Raw genomic sequence first — 22,767 nt, forward strand, 5'->3', positions numbered from 1 at the left:
CGTCAGGAGAGGAGGGAAGTAGATGAAGGGATGGATGGAAGAAGTGAGGCAGCTGGCAGATCAATACACAGATCCACAATCTGCATCCATGAAACGGGCGCTTTTTAAAATCTCTTTTAGTTTTTTTAATGCCTACTATTCTTATTACTTACAAATTTTTTTGCTTTGCTATAGTAAGTGGGAAGTGGTTTGCAGGACGAAAAATAAAATTTGATTTTTTCGTGAAGTTTTTATTTCTATCATGGATTACTTTTGGAATTTATGGTTAAATTATAATTAATTATTTTTGTCCATTAAAGAAGCCATTACAGCTGCTAAACAGCACTCATAGACAAACATTCAGTTCATCCATTACAACTCAACCATGACTCCATGAATGTATGTGTTTTATGCATTAATCCGCCGTAGACTGCATATAAAATGTAAACTTGTTTGCATACAGCGTATGATATTAACCCACTTCGGTTACTAGAATCTGTTTAAACGCTTTACAATAGTCGAAATGAAAGGAAATAGACACGTTAGGAGGAACTTTCCCTTTTCCTGTGAGTTTTGAACGCATCTGCAGCACCCTGGGAAACACCTGTGTTGTCAAGGCAACAAGTAAACTCTCGCTTGAGTACACCGACATGGCGGAGCTGTTGAAAATAAAACGTGAATTTGAAGAGTTCCAAAAGGAATACTACTATAGAAACAGGTATGTGTTAATGATTTACATAACTATATATGGATACGTTTAATTGCTTTATGAGTTCTTGTTAGCAGTTTAGCAGTCAGCATTTAGCTAACATCACCCAGAACTAAGGCTAGCGTCATGCGTCTACTGTGTATGCTAATAAGCTTTTGCGGTCCTGTTTTGGCGTTACAATGCAGGTTTTTGGTTCCCTAAGAATGACAGTAATGCTCAGAAGCACCCTAAGAGTAAGCCACACAAATGGGGCAAAAGCAAAGTTTAGCTGTGTAACTTGCCAGTAAAAACGTGTTGTTGTTGTTTTTTGTTTGTTTGTTTACGTATGAAGGACTTATTATCGCCTCTCCAAAAGGGTTTAGCTAAAGTCAAAGGAAAGTGGCGTTTAGTCTCCAAATGTTGAAAGATTTTTCAGCCAGTTTTAATAATTGGTGTTATAATGAAGCTTAATATGCATTTTTGAGAAAATTCTTAATTCAGCTATGATAACAATGTATTCTCTTTACTGTATATCGTGCATGCTGCCATGCGTAGTAAACTCCAATGGCCCATTTTGAGCCAGGCGAAGATCCCCCTCTGCAAGCCATGTTTTGAATAGTAACATTAGTGTGATATATTTTTGTGTTTATGTATTTCAGAGAAGCTGATGAGAACAGAGAGAAGGAGAACCAGGCCGCCACCCAGATCCAGAGCTGGTTCAGAGGCTGCAAGGTGCGGGCTTACCTCAGGTATGGTATATCTCTGTGATCCGATTTGTATCTGTAATCCATAAAAAAAGACTTTTGGTGCTCATGCAAAAACAAAACAGACATTCATTTTATTTATCAGTGTAAGTGTAGTTCCTTTGGAGTTGCAAAACACTCAGACAGGCTGTAAGAGTTCATATCAAGGGAAACCCTGATATTAGCTCACTACCATAATTATCCCACTTCCAGAAGTTTGCAAATGGCCTGGAGGAATAAATGTCGCTTGCACTCTATGCTCTTTTCTCACACAGAGAAATAAATGTCTCTATCTCTGTGCTTGTTCCCATACTGTGACCCTAGCACCATTCTGCAGGGTCAGCAGACAAACTTCCAGACAGTAGGTTAATTCAGATTACTTTAGTTAATTGATCAATGCGTTAAGTGGATAATTAGCAACAGTTTTAGCTGCCTAAGTGCAACTCCGGGGTTGTGCTAGCCCCACTATAAGCATTGATTTTCTGGGCATATAAATGGCCTTTTGGAAATTGATGGCCTCATTGGAGGCAGAGAATCGCAGTGGACTTGCATTTAGAGTATGTTTGAAGATGAATACAAATGTGTACCGCTGACTAAAGGAGGTGGAAGGCTCATCGGACATGATCGAAAAGCCTGGGAGAGCACGAATGGTCTATATATATGTGTGTGTGTGTGAGTGCATGTGTGTTTGTGACAGCTTGTATTTGTAAGCATAATGTTTCCCTGACCTTTCATTTGAGCCTTTTCACAACCTTAAATTTGTATGCAGAAAATCACTTTCTTTTTATTGTTTTCCCTAAAAAAGAGTTTATGTTAGGAAGTTAAATTAATTGAATAATTAATTAATTAATTCTAGATAAAGGTATTTTTTAGCTTATTCATAACTATGGAAACTTTCCATTTCATGCTTTGTTAGGATTGAGCTTTCTGGGGGAGGGTTGCAGAATTGCTTAATTTCTCAGCTTAAACAACCTTGTTAATGACCAGTGAAATCTGCCTTTTACTTCCCTTACGTGTTTCTGAATAACTTTTTCCAGGGTTTCCTTCAGTTTAACTACTAAAAAAACATCCACCCAATCCTCTCCTCAATTTGATTTTATTACAGCCATCTCCACAAGAAGGCAATCATTATACAGAAGATATGGCGGGGCTTCACAGCAAGGGCACGTGTCAGACAAATGGTGAAGGTAAGCCAGTGCCTGGAACGACTATAGATATATTGATTATGCTATGATAGCACGCATTAGAATTCAATTGCTATATTCCTAAAGTCCCTGCGTCTGACCTTAAGAAATATAATTCACCCATTACACATTAGGAAATTAGCACTTTGGAAAAATGATGCATTATGATAAGGAATTCCATCTATTTCACAATTCTTGGGATGCATATAGAAAAAAGAAAAGAGTTGTGTATCTATGTGTGTATGTGTATGCTTTAGTAAAACAAGGCCCCATTTTCAGCATATTGCCTCCAACTGCTTCTTAATTGAACAGATTGTTGATACCGGATCCAATACCCAGCGCTCTCACGTATAATTTTCCCCTGGATTGAGTTTTGTAAACGTATCACAACAAGCTATTTATCATGCCTGTAAATTGACTGTTTGCTAAAGCATAACTGCCAGCCGCCGTTTGGGAGGCGTTCAAGAAATGGAAGGGTGGTGGTGGAGGGGGGGTGTTGAAATAAACAATGAAGGATGTGTCACAACACACATATGGGCTAAAAAGAGGCTGTTTGGTCTCATTTGGAAACAGACAAGCGCTAATTTGAATCACTCAAAATTGCCACAGTGCACTCTTTTGAAATTAGCCCTGAGAGATTCTACTCTTCACCTCCTTTATCTCTCTCTGTCTTTTTCTCTCTTGCGGACCTTATCATGTGTAATGTGATGTGCACAAAGCCTCTTCTCAAAACATCAAGCTGAATTTACAACCTCCTTTCAAGTCTTTGTCTTCCATCTCCTTCCTCTTTTTCCTCTCTTCCTTGTCATTATTAAAAAAGACGTGTTGAGATATGAATCCCTTTTATGGCCCCCACTCCAGTTTGCTCCTGAAATGTGCCCCCAGTGGTTGCCTGGCACGTTTGGAGTGCGATGGCTCGTTGAGTATGTTGCTGAATATTCTCTGGCCTTTTGTTAGTCTGTTCTGTGGCAGTGCTGTCATTGATTATGAAATCCAGAGGAGAGCGTTTGGCCGTCATACATCTCCATTAGCGCGCTGCTTGACTACCATAGATTTTCTTGGCCCTTGTCTGTGTTAGTGTATTAAGAGAGTACTGTCCTCCCCTTGATAGAAAGTCCCACTAACCACTCTCTCTCTCTCCTTTTTTCTCTCTTCGTCTCTGTCTCTCTTCTGCTCTCTCTCCATCCCTCTGACTTTTTCTCGTTCCTCTTGTCTCTCTTGCTTTCCCACTCTCCTTTTCTGCCCCCTTCCCTCCTCCCTCCACTCTACAGTGGCCCTATCTATGCTGCCTGTGCAATGTATTATGTATAAAGAGCTCTTTATCTTTGACGCCTGCTGTGGACAGATCAGAGGGCTGGGAGACAAGATGTAACGCCATCGTTTCCTTTGTGTTCACAGGCGGCATATTTTATCATGAAGATGAATTTCTACGAGGAGATGGCGGTCAGGGTAAATATCGCCACACTGTCTTGTTTTAGCAAATGGAGTGTCGTGGTGGGGGGACACTCTGTTGCTCTCTGTATGTGGGAGCCCCTGTGAGTAGCAGCCCATAAGCATCATACCTCTAAATTTCTTTAATCCTTTGTTGGCCATTTTTCTCCCTTTTTAAGTGCAGCATCATGTTGGTGATCCAGTATCATTTATTATTATTAAAAACCCTATAAAAATGGACAGATTTCTATATCAAAATGACCTATCATATTTATGTCTCAAACCACAGCGAATATTTTATATATAACGTTAAAAACTCTGTTTTAGAAACTTTTTTTTTTCACTTTGCTTAAATGCTCATGGCCCTCAAATACTGTCTTTATCCCTGAACACCTACTACTGTTCAACTCATAAATCATAGCTCTGTGGCTGTGAGTGATGCTTTGGCACTTTTACACAAGGATATTGCCTAGAAATCTTATATTTTAACAATTCCATATAGGCCTTCTCTTTTGGTGAATAGTTTCATGCCTAAACCATTAAAGGGTTTTATAGACCAACAAAAAAATTCACCAGTGTTTATTGAAGAGAGAGAGATTCACTGTCCAGCTGGAAAGAGATGTTTATAATATTTTCGTATTGGTGGAAAAGCCGGGGAACTGAGGGCTTTACGTTTTACACATAATAGGAACCCAAACAAATAAAGCTCACCGCCCTGCTTTTACAATAAATGTCACATTATAGGAGAGACATAGATTCACGAATAATGTTTGACCCAGATGTTTAGGTCACAGGGTGAAAGTTCAGAGGTGATGTCGACATGTGGTCCAAAAGAGAAGCTACTGAAATAAGAGACCTATGTTATCTATGAAAATAACCACAATTTCCTATAGGACACAATAGGAATTTTAATGGAGAACTGTGTTAAAATGACTGGTGCTTAGAGGTTACCAATGCAAGAAAGTACTGGGTTTAAACCCCAGAATGGCCAAGTGAGCCTTTTCTGCGCTGAGTGTATTCTCTGTGTCTGTCTGGGGTTTTTCCGGGTGCTCCAGTTTTCTCCCACTGCCCTTGACCAAGGCTTTAGCCTCATATGTGAAATTGGTCCCTTGGTGTTGGACTGTGTACTGCCCACAGCGCCTAAAGAGAAGTCATGGGGCAAATCCAAAGACAAAAATTCTCAAAACAGATTGATTACATGTGACTTTAGACTTTAGAAAGTTCATAATAAATTAAAGGACAATAAGGGAAATACATGCAGTATCTGGCCTTTTTTATGATGCCACCTGTTGAAACTTTTCTACTATTTACACCAGACATACAGATGTAGTACTTAATACCTGCAATATAAGTCTTGATCCCACATTTTCTGACACATACTCTACTCTGTACTTTCTCGACTTCAGTGTTTGTTCTGTTTCAATATGACCTGAACAGAGATACAAAAACAAATGAGAGAAAGACATTTGTACTTTTTTGCCAAATAAGTATATATTGTATAAATGAAGAAAAAGAAACCCGCAAAGCACACCCAACACGTACAATCATCTGAGAATCCCCTTGTGACATTTTCTTTAAATCAATTTTAACTCTATTTCTTTTTCTCTCCCCTCCTGATGTCTTTATCTTGGTGTGGTAGCTAACAGAGGATAATGTATTAAGGCCGTAATAGAAACCAGTGTTTACATGCCGCACCTCGTATTTGTATTAGATTCAACAGCATCGATTTCACTAGTCAACAAAGGTCAGCAAGAACTCGGGAGGCGGCAATTACTTTATTTAAAATTATCTATTGACTGGCAGATCAATGCTAATTCTCATTTTGCTCTTTGTTGTTTTTCCCTATCCTCTACTTCTCCCCTTCTTTCTTCTTCCCTCTTCTCATACCGTGATTATTCTTTTACCTGCCATTGTTTTAATCTCCTAATTAGTCTGAAGGACATCTGCCCCTTTGCTTTAAAATGGTCAACTGTTGTGTGTGGGTGTGTTCTGGCTAATCTGCAGCCTCCTCAATCAGTGTGGATGATGCAGTTAAATACATGGTGATGTGACAGTTTGACAGTCTGTCTCTCTCATGCTGGATTGTCCCTCTGAAAAATAGGGATTGTATAGTTTATTAACAATGGTTTAAAAGTGTCCTATCATTTATATTAATGCTCTGACTTATGTTGAGATTTTATGTGTTAATCTAATGAATAAAAGGCCTACTTAAATGTTACATTTAAACTTCTCATAAAAACTTCTATAATCCCACGCAGATCCAGCGGACATGGAGAGGATTCTTTGTGAGGAAATATATCCATAACTTCTATGCACGCAAAAAGTATATGGAAGGACTTGTCATGAAAAATGAACTAGTCAGGTGAGAAAAAATAGTTTCATTTATGAGACCTTAAGAGACCTGAATTAATTTTTATCTTTTTATTTGGTTTTATTTTCCTGAAACTCACTTGAAGTTGTGTTGCTTTTGTCTTTCTCACATGGCCAGTACATGTGTCAGCATTCTTCTAGATAGATTATAACTGATATAATACAATATCTTCAATTAAAGGAAGCAAACATGGGGTACCTTTTTTTGCACAAAGGAATGCAAAGTGGAAAGGAAAAAAAACTTAGCCTTCATATGTTCTGTTAGAACATGGTGTATCTTTGCCCACTGACTACAGCCTATTATATAGCCTATCAATCAAAATGAATTGATTTGATTAATGTAAAGACAGTTGTCTGAAAGGTGTATTGTGTATGCTTAACCAAAACACATGACTGGAGTAACGGGAAAGGAAAAGTGAGGAAATGAAAGAGACTGAGAGACAAAGAGAAGAGAAAGACAGAAGAGAGAGAGAGAAGTCCTCTAAAGCGCTTGAGGCTAAGAGAGAAGTGAACGATGTGAAGAAATTAAAAATTAGCCTCTGATTTGAACCGCAGCTCGTGCATTAATAAAACATCCTGCGCTTCAGGGCTTACTGCTAGAGATACACCATCTTTTATTTTTGACAAAAAAAACCATCACGTTTAGCTAATAGTCACATTTTTAATGTTGCTAATATATTTTACAGGAAAATATCTTTAGGCTTCTGCTAAAATTAAATGTAAATTTGTTAAAGTGCTCCTTGGATCACTGACTCTCCCCCCCCCCTCACTTCCCTAGCAGCGTTTTACCTTTCCTCCACGCTCTTTGCCCCTTTTAGAAATAGGAGTGACTAGGCTGTTAAAGTCCATCATGGAAGAGTTGCTGCTATAATATAACACAAAAATGAGCACACACAAAGACATGTCAACTACGTTAAGTATTCTGACCAGTCACTGGCATTATTTTTCTTGTAATGTCTTAATGAAATTTAAGACATTACAAAAGTACAAAAAATAATTCATAGTAAAAAGTATTCATAATCAGGCCAAATTTTAACCACACTGTAATAAAGCTACAATAAGGAAACAATCAGACCATTGATCTGAACTGAACATCACTTCATAGGACTAGATCAGATTAATTCAGAAGTATGCAAGCTATAGATTTTAGTTTGCAAGGACCTTGCCTAAAAAATATATGCATATACTGTGGCTCCTGTCTCTTTGTACCTTTTGCACATCTTACAACAGTTAACAAAAATCATAGGAATTGAAATTTAGAAACAAGGAGCTGTAAGGATAAAGTGACCAGCTATGTGATGCTATTTCATTTTAGGATTCTGGTCTTACGCTTTTGTTATCAGCTGTGATACATTCACACTCTTACTCATACACACATTTATGCAAAAACACACATACACACATGCACATGCAGCCCCTCCTCCACAGTAGTTTGGGGTACGAGGTCACTTTCACTTCACTTAATCACATGTTTATTTAGTGCTGCTGGGGTCACGATCAATTAACGCCGTGCCGGCATTTATTTAAAATATCCTTTCTCTGTTAGCTGCTAAGCCCTCGGATTGCACACTGCCTGATCACTAACCCTGCAAAGGTCTGCTTTTTAATCCATCACCATGCTCCCTGCCTCCGCAAGTCTGTCCGTCTGTCTGTCCAACCACTGCATAAATTAATAAATTCAAAGTCAGATGAATGATCTCCATTTATTGAAGGCTGATCAGCTGTGCATGGTAATGATGTAGGAGTATTGCATATTTTCCCTTCACTGTCTTTGTCCTTTTTCATTCTGATTCTCCATTCCAATCTCTTTCTCATGACAGAGCTCCCCAGTTCAAAACCATCTGTATCATTTCATTAGGTACAACTAATCCACGCCACTTACACCATCCTCTTTTATCCACCGCCCTCTCTCCGCCTCCCTTTCTTAATCTCTGCCTCTTGCTTCTCTCTTTCTCAATCTATTTTGTTCGATATCTTTCTCTCTTGCTCTCCTTGCCACAGGTTCACTATGCTTTAGTGTCCATCCTCATTCATCCTTCCTCTCCTTCTGCATAGCCTAATGAAGTCAGGACCCCAGTGCAGTCCCCACTCTGCCACAGTTTTCCTTGATACCCCAACAATTTATCACTTTGTCAGGGAGACACTTAAAGTTCCTGGGCTTTAATAAGGGCATGCTGTGGGACGATGGGGGCAATTAGGAAAGCGGAGCAAGTCCGCTTTGCATATTTACTAAATGTGCTGGTGTCATCGTTGCTGCCACTAGCACGGCCTGTTGACTGCATGAATTATTCCTCTATCTGCAATAAACAGCGGGGTAATTATTACTACCATAATCAGATAAATAATTCTCCCTGTGATGTTGCAACAACATAGTGAAATCTTTTAACTTATCCTAAAGAGTGCTAAAAAAGGAGGCTCAGAGAGAATTTATGGACTGTCACTAGGCTGAAAAGCACAAGTGTTTTCTTCTCTTCTTTTCTTTTGTGCTGTGCTGTGTCTCTTCGTCTGTCTACTTTTTTCCTGTCTCCCTTCATTCCAGCCTTCTTCATTCCTCCATCTCTTGTGTCCCTCTCAAGGACATTCATGAAAGGAGAGCTGCTATGTTGGAGAGAGTGTGGGTCTGCCCTGCGATCACTCTCACCTTCTATGCGTCAGTCTTTCTTTTACTGCTCCTCCCTTCTGATCCAGTTTGGATGCAGACAAGTTCTCTCTTCAGTCTGATTGGATTTATATGTTCGCTATGTGTGTGTCTGTTGAAGTTTAATGTGGATGCACTGCTACTTGTCTCTTTCGAAAATTACTTTGAGAGTGAACAGTGGACAAAAGTCTGTAATATATTTGAAATTATTTGTTTTTTTCCTCTCAGTTTATTGAATGTGGATTAGCGATATTATCAAAGCTGGGGTTAATTGTTTGCTTAAACACCTTTGGGTGGCATTAGTTTTACTACTTTAGTGAATTAGTTAATCAATCGGTCAGTCACTTAAATGGAAAGGCTATGTTATGAGGGTGTTGAAGGCTCAATACATTGAGCTGGCCACTGTCTAAATTGACTGGCTGACTACCCTCTCATTGCCAGCTATTGAATCATTCAATTGGAGCAATTAAAACAGCCAATCAGGTCAAGCCTCCATTAAATATTTAGAACCTGGCCAATTAGCTGCTCTGGTGCTGGCCTGGATGACCGAAGGTGTGGCCTGCTGTCCCACAATGCCTCACTCTCTGATGTTCCATTACTCCTTGATCCCCTGTTTTGAACCAGAGATTAAATTATTGAGGAAGAAGTGAGAAATGTGGCTGTATTATATTAGACATTTAAATAAGTTAGAAATCCAGGGTGAAAATGTCAGTAAGGGTTTCAGTCATTTAAAAGTACTTCAGGTATGTTTGATTAACTTGTCCAGCGGTTCATCAGCCATTAAACATAATCTCTAGCCACAGTGCTTCAGGAATACAACATGACAGGCTTATATGTGCCTAATGTTCATAATTTTTATTCAGTTTTTATTTTATGTCATATATCTATTTTATTATCACATACTGAAAGCTGAGCTCTGTGTATAATCTAAATAACAGAATATCATGACTCATGAATCATAAATATATTTATTAATATATTTATATAATTGGTGTTTCAACACCAATTAATGAATGAAAGTTTGAATATTTTTGTGACATTATTATATTATTTAATTGCACATCATCGCATTTCAAAATTGTTCATGTATGATTATGTTTAGCCCTTTGTTGCACTTCCAGCAGTGGTACAGTATAATTTAATGTTACTGGGATTAATGCAGTGATATTTATCCGGCACACTGCTAATTGTGTGGCACGAAGAACAGCGTAGATGCAGCTTTGCACAAACAGCTGGAGAGAGACAGAGAGAGGCACCAGGGAGTTTATTTAATTTCTTCAACATGAAAAGATGGTTTTATAGGGGACTACCAAATCAAGGTTCACATAGAGCAATTAATGATTTATCCTGTTGTAATTAGGTATCAGCTGTAAAGACACCAGACACTTTCCTGCTTTTTTATCTCCTTATTATAGGTAAAAGTGTTCTTTTTTTACTTTTACCTTTTTTTTTTTTAGTGTAAAATATTTAATATGCATAATACATTACATCACATACTGTTAACATGAACTGTATGATAATAATCAATACATTAGCTCAATTTTTGTTTCTGTTGTTATAAAAATAAATGCACAAAAAATTCCCCATAGTTAGGCCTGGCTTGGGATCAGTTTAAGGCCTGAAAATGCACTGTAATCCTCTGAGGAACTAAGTAGATCGATTGGTGTAAATTTAAAAGTGAAATGTTTTCTCTTTATTGCCTTTTTTAAAATTTCATAATGTGACTTTTCTTTAAGAAACTAAAGCAAGAACTTCTCTAAAAAAAAGACATAGTGTAAATGGGAGCATATTTGACTTCAAAATCTCTGTATGTCATTTCAGCATTCTTATGGCTTTTCAGATATACAAGTTACTCATTTTGCACACTAATGCACTCCTGTACCATCAGTATTGCTGGCCTTTGACTGTATGCTGAAAACAAGCATACAGTCAAAAGCAAGCATGTCTCTCTGATTTAGCCTGGAGGATGTGCATTTTTTTAAATAGCTCCAAATTACATTTTTTTACTTGTATTTTTGGATGCTTTAAAGAATAATGTTCAGTGACCACAATTTATGGAAGAGTTACTGAGCTCTGTACAGTGTCAGTTATTCTGAGAAACTCTGCAAAATTGTCACTATTTTAATGCAGTGTTGCCTTAGATCCAGAAAACTGAACTGGCCTTGTCCTTCAGACACAGAGGTTACTCTATATATTGCCCAACTGTACTTCTGAAAGTTTTGGGACCTATGTTTTGTTTTTGTTTGTTTTGTTTTTTTTTTTTTTGGGGGGGGGGGGAATGTTGTGAGTAAGGGAGCAGCTGAAAGTGCCTTTGAGTGGCTCTTTAATGTTTTCTTAAAAATTGAATGTGAGAAAAACTTGGTTTTGTGGTGACCCTTCTCTCATACATCCCTTACTATGCTGGTTCAGATTGTTCAGATTTTTCCTATAATTTGTCACCTGTAACTTTATTTATTTTTAACGTATTATAGTAAATCTGTACATATGTGTGTATATACATATGTGTATGATTTTGGTTAAAACTAGCAATTAATTTTTTTTTCTTTACAAGAAATTATCTTAGACTGATAAACCAGACGTAGCACATGTTCCAGAGATGTTCCAGAGTTAAACATAGTGTTTCCTTCTTTCTTTTCACTTTTAGTCAGTTGCACACACATTTATAAACACAGACACACACGCGCACACACACAGGCGCGAGGGCATGTGCTGCTTGCCGAACAGGGCTAATGAGGGTTGTATGTTGTGGCGGCTGGTTGGGTCGACACAGATCGAGGTGCCTTCAGCCGTTACAAATCTGTTTGGCTTTTGTCCACTACAGAGCAATTAATAACACTGGGGCTGGGGGTAGGGAAGCAAAGGTCACTCATTGAGCCCCCCCCCCAAACACACACATATATAGATACATATACACATACAAGCAAAGTGTACATACATTTAGTATAAAAACAGATACACACTTGCATATTTATGATAAGTGCACAAATTGCTATTAAGAATTGAGCAAACAGAAATGACTACATATATACAGACATGCACATATTGTGGACAACACCGTCCCTAAACCAGGACTTTAAATGTTACATTAATAAGTAATATCCCTGTTAGCTAGGTGGACAAATAGAGGCCAAGCAACCTCAATATTTACTCCCCACACACCTACACTGTATTAAATTACTGTATTTAATATTACACAAATGCACATATTTAGATTCACTCTTCTTCTTTACACACCCGCAAGCATTTTTCATTTATTTTGTAATTGAGTCTGGTGCTGAAGAATGAATGAGAATGCACAGGCAATGGGAATTTGTTGTGATTTGCTTTTAAATGTCAGTAGCCACAGAATGTGTTAACCTCAGATTACTGACACACTTTGAATACCCTGATTCTTCTATGGAGGATTGTAATTGAAAACAGAAGTTGGGTAGAGGGGAAAAAAAACAGTGGAGAAGAAGTAAGGAAAAAAGGAGGGAAACAGACACGGGATTCTTGATGAGCTATGGTTAAACTCTTATTGGTATTGTGCTCTTGGAATTAAATTGGTTTTACTCCTGCTTAGTGTGTGTGTGTTTATATTATGACGACATGTGTGTATTTAGTAATTGTTTCCAATTCCCCTTTTAAGTTATCACCACTTTGTAACAACATTGCTGTGTGGTTGTGGAATTAAATTGCTGTGTGTATGGGGTTTTAATGCATCCCATCTAGCCAGCTTTGCTTAACAGATGTCATAGACAGACCTGTCCTGGCTGCCATGATGAAATATATCAATCATCCTCCCACTTATAGCCTCTTACGCTCTTACTTTGCCTTTTTTTTTCTTCTATGCAGTGTCATTCTGTTGTTTTTGCCCCAGAGCTTCTCTGTCTTTCCATGTATGCCTCAGTGTGATTAGGTAGTTTTTTTCCTTCATCTGAAGGACACTTTAGGGAATTGTCAGCTTTACGACCAACAACTGTTTCCCAAATACATAATAACACATGCACAGATGTACTTGTCTGAAGTTTACACCGTTTACAAGTTATTGATTTATATGGTGTTAAGATATAGTACTTCGTAAGGTGAATCCTCAGAAAATGTGTAATATAACACATTAATGTAGTATTAAAAAAACATTAAGCTTACTTGTTAAACCAAGTGGTATAGAGTTAAATGTAATCAAAATACAGAGTAATGTGCATTTAGTCATTGTCATTCAGAAAACATACTGTACATGAGTATATAAATATGATGAGTTATTTCTACTATATGAATTACAATGATTAACTGTTATTGTGTAAAATGATTTAAATTTATTATACATGTCTAACTAATGCATACCTATTGTAAAGCCTAATGAATCCGAAGTGCAAGAATCTTTGTGTGTGGTTTATGTTCCCTGCAGGAGGGAGCTTGATCAGCTGGAAGAACTCCAGAAAAGGGAGAGAGACTGTCTGGATATGGTGAAAGAGCACACAGCCAAAGTCTATCAAGCTCATCGGTTACATCATCTCCTCAGTACAAAGCAGGTGGGCTTATGGAAACACAAACACATTCACTATTGCACACATTTTACAACAATGTTATAATGATTAGACTAATATTTAACCAGAGGGAAATGTACACATTAATTTTATGTTAACCAGAGCTACATGAAAATAGTGCAGTTTAATAAAAATACTGTAATTAATAAACAATTGTTGGACTAGTGACAGTAACACGTATTGACTTTTTAATTCCAAAGTGACCTTAACTGCGGTTATGTATGGATGCAAAGTCACTTCAGATGACACGACAAACGCAACCCTGTGGATTGACTTCACATTTGTGTAGCACTATGTGCATCCATACAGCTATGCACAATTATGCGCATGCTCAGGTACATGTGCGGGCACACATATGGGCATTGAGCTCAACATTACAGAGAGGTGGGTTCCTACAGAAACTGGCTACACAGAGAAATACCACAGACCTTTTCCTTTCTATTAGTCAACAGAAGTGGGCCGTGTGGAGTTCAGTTGCATTTGTGCAAACATAAGTGTGAGTCCTCATGGTTGTTCTGATGTGCTGAGTCTGATGCTTCCCTTGGCAAAAGTGTGCACATTTGTAAATGGTAAATGGACTGGTACTTATATAGTGCTTTTTTACTCTATTTGAGCGCTCAGAGCACTTTTTTTTTTACCATATGCATCATTCAACCATTCACACACACATCATGCTTTTCTCTATGCCTAAGCATTTTTAACTTGGCAGTCACACACTCTTAGTCCAGTGGATGAATTTGAAATAACTCGTTGTTTAGTATCATGCCCAAGGATACAGCAACAGACTAGAGAATCTGGGGATCAAACCACCATCTTTCCAGTTAGCGGGCGAGCCATTCTTCCTCCTGAGCCACAGCTATCCCTGTGTTCATATGTGTGTGGCATCTACGCATCTTTGTGACTCCTCACTGTGATAATAATGAAGACAAAGCACAGTGGTCACTGTTGATTCAGCACCAGCACTCTGCTTGCTCTCTCTCTCTCTCATGTCTTTATAACTAGCATCATCATTACCTGTCTTGCTGTCTACTGTCCTCAGACATCCCATGTTCACCGAAGATGCATACATACACAAAACTTTTACACATTTGCATGGAGTTGATGTAAGCTGGAATGAGGTTAGGTTCTCAGTTTTTCCACATCAGACTTGATTCTTAAAATGCTTTAACTTGTGGGTATCCACATAATTTGTGTTACGTTTCTGTGTTACGTTTCTGTAATAACTGTTATCGTTATTTTTAAGTACACGCTAGAAAGAATGAAAGTTTATGTGCTCTTCTCCGCCCTCTGTCCATCTTTCTCTATATACTTCCCTCTCTTTCCCTGCATATGGCAGGGGACTCTTTCCCTTCGTAGCTCTGACCTTGTCAGCAGTGAATAGATGGCTCTCCCACACAGTTCATCCTTTCTCACTTCTCAGACCCCAGCCCACACACACACACACACACACACACCAAAATACACAGACTCACATCCAGCTTACCAAAAGGCCCCAAGTCCCTCTGACAGAGACAGAGATGCTGTGTTCCTGGGGTCAACATCATTGCTCTTCCCGTAGCTAGGTTGGTACTTGGTACTTTTTGGGCTTATGTGTTGTGTTTGTGTATGTGTGTGTGTCTTTAGGGGTGGTGAGATTTACTTTTGTTTATGTGTTGTGTGTGTCTGTGTATTTTGCTGGCTTTCTGTCACTTCCTATTTGACTTGTGTACTGTCATCCCTAAAGCAGAACATTTCTCCTGTAGTTTCAAGCAATTTCCAAGATACTGATTGGTGTTGATCATATAAACTATTCTGATGACTACTCAGTCCACACTTTTAATTAGTTTACTACTCTATTGGGGTGAGGTGTAACATTTGCTAATTTTGTTTTTTATCTATAAGTAAGAACCTTATTAATATAAGTGAGGACACTTATTATTGGTTGTAGAAATATATTTGACAACTGATTCAAGATATTTTTGTTCTCACGAGAGAGCCTATGCATGATTGATTACTGATTTTGATTATTAGTGAACAGTTGCCCCACTGTCACTTTGAAGTTTTAGTCACTGCTTAGCAACTAGCCTGGGACCTGTTTATCTGTCACCACTGTTTTCAACTGCAACTGGCAGTCTAACAGTAGTACTTCCTTTGCTTTGAATGTCCCCTGCAATCTAGAGGGGGTCTCTAATGAGAAGAATGAGTTTACTGAATCAGCAGAGCAGAGCAAGTACTACTCTTAACAACTAAAATCCATGATGGTGTAGTTGTCCTCATCCCAAGTCCTAGCTTGGGATGAGATTCACTAGAGATGCATGTAATTATATTGCTTCATTATTTTTTGTCATAGTGTACTTGACAAATAAAATATTTGCAGAACACAACCTTTTAAATGTTAATTTATAGTGTAAGATTCATCTAAGAAAGCACACGTGTATGCATATATGCATGATTACATATATGCGCATGCACATATTCTGCCGTTACATATAGGATCTAAACCTATGGGAAACTATGACGTTGTATAATAACTACTTTCAACTACTCCCTTAGTCACAAGGAGTTTTGATTTGGTAGATTTTCACATTGGATGTCCTTCCTGACACAATCCCCCAAGTTATTTGTATCAACACCACTATTTTTTTTAAATAGGTACGTATTGTGCTATTATCAAGCTGTACCTACAACCCAGGGTCAAAACAAATTGCAGTGAATAAAGTGGAATTTCTGTCTTTTTTCTTATAACGCAACGGATGATATTTAGACCAAAAGTACTTATGATCTAATAGTGACACTTTTACTATTTTACTAATTTGTTAATATGTTATTTTAGAAAGAGTGAGGTTTGGGTGGATGTAGTTAAAGCTGTCTATGTTTCTCCCTCTCCCTTTCCCTCTTGTTGCAGTCTTTTAGAGTGGAAAGCAGTGTTATTAGCATATAGAACAGGGACAGAGTGTTCCAACTCAAAGCTTTGGTCTGGTAATTAAGACACAGGCAAAAGAATAACTGTGGTTTGAATAATTATCATCAAGGCTGTCTGTGGCAAATCTGTACCCCAGTTCAGAATTAGAGAGGCACAGTTTTAAGTATGTGTACTTGTGTGTGTGTTTAGGATTTTCATCTATCCATTCTTCTATTCTGTATTCATTTAAGATTAAAAAGATAACACCTTTTTAAAGTGGGGATATTTGGGGGAGGTTAATAATGACCATAAATGTGCTATAGAAATAAATTTGATTTGATTTTGATTTATTATTTAAAAAATGTAATTACTAGTAAGAAATACATTTTAATCTAATGACTTTAAAATCCTAATTTAATGTTTTCACACTTTTACCCTCTCTCTCTTTTTTTCTGTTTCCTCAGTGCCCAGGGGTCTTCAACTCTCCATTCAGGCCAGCTCCTCATGAGATGGAGCTGCTGCTGAGGCAGGTCAAGTACCAGGCCCCCACCAGGCTGGTCTCCAGGGGCAAGGCTTGTCTCTTGGGCATCCCAAGCTCAACAAGCTCTAGTTTCCCTGCGACTCTTGGATCCCCATTGATCAAAACCTCTAGAACTTACAGCTCCAGGCCCATACTGCCTCCCATTGCCAACAAGACACAGCAGGTGACGGTGGTCAAAACGTTGCCTATAAAAGACATAAACAAGTAGAAAAAAGATAAATACAGCAGTATAAAAGCAGATATATAAGAGATGAGATGTGATGGTGTGAAAAACTGGATTCAAGCATGTTCAAGAGGTGAAACAGACTGTTAGTTTAACAAAGTATCATACTAATTATTAAAGCCTCCAACATCACCTTCCTTCCTCATGGGGGATGGTTCTTGATGAAAGCAGAGATCCTTTAAAACTCCTTTTAAAGAAGAATGACATCATTAAAGCATGGCAGACAGCTCTCTTGGGGGCTACTGCATAGAGTCGTTTAGTGCCTTTATTTCAGTACTCTGTGGGACTATGTAGTTATGTGTTACTATATTTGTGTACCACAGTGTGTGTGTGTGTGTGTGTGTGTGTGTGTGTATTTTAAAATTGCATGCACAGCTCTGATTAGTGGCCCACAACAACATGATATGTGCTGTGTCAGGTAACGATTTAACTGTACAATTATCCACAATTTCGTTGTACAGGTACAATGACAATAAAGGGCTCTTCTGTTCTAAATGTAAACTAATACACATTCACATACACATTCTACTTGAATTTGAAGTTTAGATGTTTGTATATGTTTCTGTATATTACAGATATATATGGATAATTTTGCTAAATTCCATGGAAACATGCATTATATTTCCATTAAGCAAATAAGCGGCATATATACATTCAACAGAAATTAAAATTTAATTTAATAAATAATAAATTTAATAAATTAGTGTTTTTCTCATCTTATATTTTGTGAACACATTTTTTTTTTACACAAATTGTTTTAACAATATATTGCTTTGTCCAAAATGAACAAGAATAAGTGTTCATTTTAAAGAGTAAATTTTCATCAAAGACCTTTGGACATATCATAGAGAGAAAAGCACAGATTTGCCACTATTTCATATTGAACCATTGCTCATTATTGTAACTGTCACATAATTATGACAGTTACCAGTCAAAATGTGTACTATATTAATCCAGTGGCTGATAAAAATAGGCGAACCCTGAGTTGCCACTATTTGAATATTTACTTTGGTTGTTCTCAACTGAGAATTTGTCTTGGTTCAGTAAAGGATAATCCAGTGGTGTGTTTGTGACTGTATGTGTCATGTGTCTGTGTTTGCATTTCTGTGTATGATGATGATTTGAGTGCTATTGAAGAGCAATATTTTCCACTCTGTGGCTCTTTATGGCAAATTGCTTTCCCTAGTATTAGTTTCTAGTAATGTAAAACATAAGTGAGCAGAAATGAGGCGTATATTTGTCTCCTTTTATTAGCTGCAGTTCTTACACTTACATACACATGCAGGCATGTCTCCAGCTGGCCGTAATGGGAATAGGTTTATTAATGGTGTCCTAGGAAAGTCTCTATGGTTGATATGAAGAATAATTGTCTATATTTATACATGTGTGCCTCATAGTGTGTCTTTTTTGTGTGTGTTCAGCTCGTGTCATTAGTGCAGGAAGTCCCCTTTTCTTTTGCACTCACCCCTACATCCCACACCCCCTCCATCTCTGGTGTGATAACTATCTAGTGGTGATGGATAAGGTTGAGGTGCTGGCTGTGGAAGTGGTCAGGCCAGGCCACTGATCCCGTGGTGATAGGAGCAAGGACAGGGTCTCTGTCTCTCTCCCCCTCATTCTCCCTCCTTTTTTTAACACCAAACAACAACTGAAGGTCACCTTAAACATAGCGAAAACATTTAAGTTAATCTGCATTCCCAAAAGTTTAGCCGTTATTCGCACAAGTTCTTAAGTAATGTAGTCTTAGAGCATCCACTTTGAGATTTGACTTCACTGGACACACGGACAACTCACACACACACACGCGCGCACACACACACACACACACACACACACACACACACACACACACACACACACACACACACACACATATATATATTCCAACAAGCTTTTTCACCTTTGTTTTTGCACTTAGCCTGAACTCTCTTAGTCAGCTTTCTTGTAATTTCTGTAAGCAGTCTATTTCTCCAGCCTTCTTGGACATAAATCCAGAGCTCTACCTTAGATGTTAGCTGGATGTTCTTCTTCAGTAATGTTGAGGTCCGGGCTCTGGGGAAGCCAATCCATGACTGATAGTCTTCCATGGTGTGTTGTTGTTTTTTTTTGTGGGGTTTTTGTGTTTTCTTTTTTAATCCAGATGTAGTTTTTTGTGCATTGGCAGTGTTTTTGGGTCCATTGCCATGATGATCTCTTCTTCTTGTTTGACTCCTCAAATATTTTAAGGACAAACTGCACACCACACTGAGATGTGCCAAGTTTTCAGCTTATTAGCTCCATGGGGATCACTTTGTTAGTGCAAAAATACTCTGCTATAACTTTAAATTGTGTTATCTTCAGCATGTTTTCTAAATTTAACTAATGAATTGATAATAAGTAACAAAGTGCCTAAAGATACCAATTAAAATAGGTTCTTCGAAAAGTTGTCTGGTTTATCCCTTGAGCTAGATGCCTTTTTATGATTGAGTGAATCATAGGTAAATGTAATGTGGCTTAACGAACAAACAAAAAGAGAGCCTGAAGAACTATTGTTCAAGACAACTTGTAAAAAATCATGAGAAAGTCTGTCTCCATGGAAGAAAAATAAAAAGAAATAAGGGGTGGCTCAATTGTGTGTGTGTTTCTTCAGTTTACCTTAACAATTTAACAACATTAACACAGATATTATGTAAGTTGACTTCTTAAATAAACTGAGTTTAAATAAACTCAGTTTATTTAAGAAGCCGGACAATTCATAATTTAGTCTTTTTCGTTGAGATCACTGCTATATTTACAGAAAACCATTCCACACCCCACACCCATCCACTTACCCACCAATCTCAGCCATGATCTGAGTAAACCCTGATCTCTCTGGCCACTTACACAAAGACTCTATACTCCGACCAAGTCTTTTGCACAACATTCAAGCACTTTTCAACTTGTCATTGTTACTGTGTGCCTTTCTTTTGTTTTTATATATATGTTCCTCTTGTTTGTTGCTTATTCCAGTCTTCTTACTATTTATATTTCCTGCACAATTGCTGCACTTTTAACAGGAAGAAAACTCTGGCAGAACCAGACTCAGGGAGGGGCACCCATATGCTGGAACTGATTGGGGGTGAGGGGAAAAGAAGAGAACAGAGGGGGACATGAAAAAAGATCCACTGTCATATTCATTTAGATTTCAATTAACAAATCACCACAAAAGCCCAAATCATGATTTTAACCCATTGCAGACAGTGTCCTCCTTTCTCCAAAACGGTCTTCTTTTTAATTGATACCCCTCCCATTCCCCTCTCACCAAAATTGAACTAGCAAGCTTGGTTTTACTTCTCCTGCCACTTGATCTTCTTTATTCTTTCTCTACACTTAGCCTGTCTCCTGTCACAAGAGAAGAGATGCAGAGGACTGACCTCTGTCTTTTTTTAATTCTGCAAAAGAGTGATTTTTGCGATCAGTTTTCGACTAATGTACTGTCTATTTTGTCTGTCTTTATTCCAGGGTCTTTACAGAGAAGCAGGAGAGGCTTGGGAGCAGCGCTTGCATTGTCGTGAATTGATGTTGTGTCTGCAGACCTCTTACATGCATCTAGAGGAGGCCCAGAATCAGCTACGTCAACTCGAGCCAGTGAGACTTAGGTTTGTTCAGCAGTTCTCTGTCCGACTTGTCTGGATAAATCTGGCGGGTGGGGGGGGAAACATTATTTATCACTATATTCTGAACGATACACATATTGACTTTTTTATCAATAGAATGAGGCAACATAGAATTTTCAAATTCATACCATAGGTGCATCTACTAAAAATCTCGGATGAATTTGAATCTCAGTGATCTTGAAGTCAAGGTCATCTTTTCTGAAAATCACCTAGGATTTTGAAATTCATACTATAGGTGCATCTACTAGGAGGCCAATTGGTGGCCGCCAGTATTTTTATATTATGTGATGATGATGGGTTTTTATTTTAGATTATATACAATATATTAGAATATTCATATATTAATCTAACATAATTCAGCTACAGGTATGTCCAAGTCCCATTGTTTGGTGTGTTTTAACAGACATTATTTACTGCAAATAGTGTCTGTATTAACTCGATACTAGCAAGAAGCTGCTCTTTGAGTGAGCACTGCTGAAAGAGAGAGACACAATTTTTCATTGTGGGGTCTGTACAGAAATGTTACTAAAAACTTATAATAATGTAATAATCCAGTGTAAGCTACATCCTTGCATGTGTCTTGTGTTGGTATTCGCCTCCTCCTTTTGATACTCTATGTTAAATTGAGGTCAGTTTAAGCTGTATTTTATCAAAATACTGGTATTACTGAAATATGTGGAGCTCCACTCTAAACATTTAGGATCAAGATTCAGTGAAGCCCTACAGGACAAAAGAACAAAGCTTTGGCACTAAACTCACAGCTTTGTGCTGTCCATCTGTGCCAATTATGTGCTAATTCTGATAAAGTTGCTTGCTGGCATCCCTAATATAGCAAAGCTCCCAGCTGCAACTATCTCAGCTATTCTGGTGCAAAATAAGACATGCTTTCATAGTTAAATATGCCACTATTTGCAGTAAATTGCTTCCCGCAAACTCTTAGTTTCAAAACTGACACTGCACCATCTCTAGTAAATCCTGACAGTAGTTATATATCCATGGAGGGTTTTACACCAGTGAATCTAGCCCTATGAAAGTGAGAGATATGCTTAGCAAACAACAGTTTTAATAAAACCAATCTGAAAACCTGTGTGCACTATATTGTATAACTTTGCTATTTCTTGTAGTCTGACACCCAGAGGAACAGGAAGTACGCTTCACCATTTGAGCCACAGCAGCAATTCATTTCCTCATCCAGCCCACACCGGCAAGAGCTTCAGATGATTAATATACACTGGTTATGAGAGGAGGTATGATGAAAACTAAAAAGACTAAACAAAAAGAAAAACATCATTTGTTTATTTATTTAATTATCCCATGTAGAGGGAATGGTCTGAATGGACTAAAAGCTTTTGTAATGGGTTTATAGGGTTGAATTAGTTTGATCCTAAGGTATAATTCTTCTTCTAAGAAAGACATGAAAAAACAGAGCAGCACAACCTAAACCTTTCAACTTATGTTGCACAAATTTGTCAAAAGTGACAGCAATTTAATAAATCGCCACTCTCCGTCACACGCATATCTACACCCACCCACACCCATACACACAATTCCCAGCTATGCCCTCCACTGCCCCTTCTCCATGTATACGTAAATGAGGTGTATGCATGGGTGTGTATGTGTGGGTATGTTAGTGAGAGAATGTGTGAGCGTGGGCCCTGCGGTCTGGTCCAGGCATTAGGTAATTGACTGTGTCTTTGCTCAAGGCCTTTCATGGATCACCGTCCTTTATTAGCTCACTTCCCAGCACACACACTCGCATACGTGCACACCCACACACACATACACAAAGTTCCCAGCAGCTCCACCCCAGCCCCTTACTCCCCACCAGCAACCAGACCCAATTGCCCGGAAACAAGGAGTGAAACAAGAGAGAGAGAGAGAGGAGCAAGGGAAAAAGGAGAGAGCAGCGACAGGGGAATGAACTAACA

The 22,767-nt window shown here is 38.2% G+C and overlaps 1 protein-coding gene across 1 annotated transcript; it reads left to right on the forward strand.

The window, feature by feature from the left end:
- Positions 1-629: 629 nt before the first annotated feature.
- Positions 630-21,087, forward strand: spata17 (spermatogenesis associated 17). Its single transcript, XM_065471563.1, has 9 exons — positions 630-697; positions 1,327-1,416; positions 2,516-2,597; positions 3,993-4,043; positions 6,284-6,387; positions 13,421-13,544; positions 16,905-17,144; positions 20,685-20,821; positions 21,075-21,087. Exons 1-9 carry the CDS (start codon positions 630-632, stop codon positions 21,085-21,087), a joined length of 909 nt encoding a protein of 302 aa, XP_065327635.1.
- Positions 21,088-22,767: the final 1,680 nt, after the last annotated feature.

The sequence above is a fragment of the Pelmatolapia mariae genome, linkage group LG1 (genome assembly GCF_036321145.2).
Source record: "Pelmatolapia mariae isolate MD_Pm_ZW linkage group LG1, Pm_UMD_F_2, whole genome shotgun sequence".
Classification (NCBI taxonomy): domain Eukaryota; kingdom Metazoa; phylum Chordata; class Actinopteri; order Cichliformes; family Cichlidae; genus Pelmatolapia; species Pelmatolapia mariae.

Excerpts from the sequence above, each read along its gene's own strand:
- spata17 (XM_065471563.1), top strand. The coding sequence starts at position 630 with ATGGCGGAGCTGTTGAAAATAAAACGTGAATTTGAAGAGTTCCAAAAG. Across the intron at positions 6,388-13,420 it reads ATGAAAAATGAACTAGTCAG|GAGGGAGCTTGATCAGCTGG; the intron begins GTGAGAAAAAAT and ends TGTTCCCTGCAG. Across the intron at positions 17,145-20,684 it reads TTGCCAACAAGACACAGCAG|GGTCTTTACAGAGAAGCAGG; the intron begins GTGACGGTGGTC and ends TCTTTATTCCAG.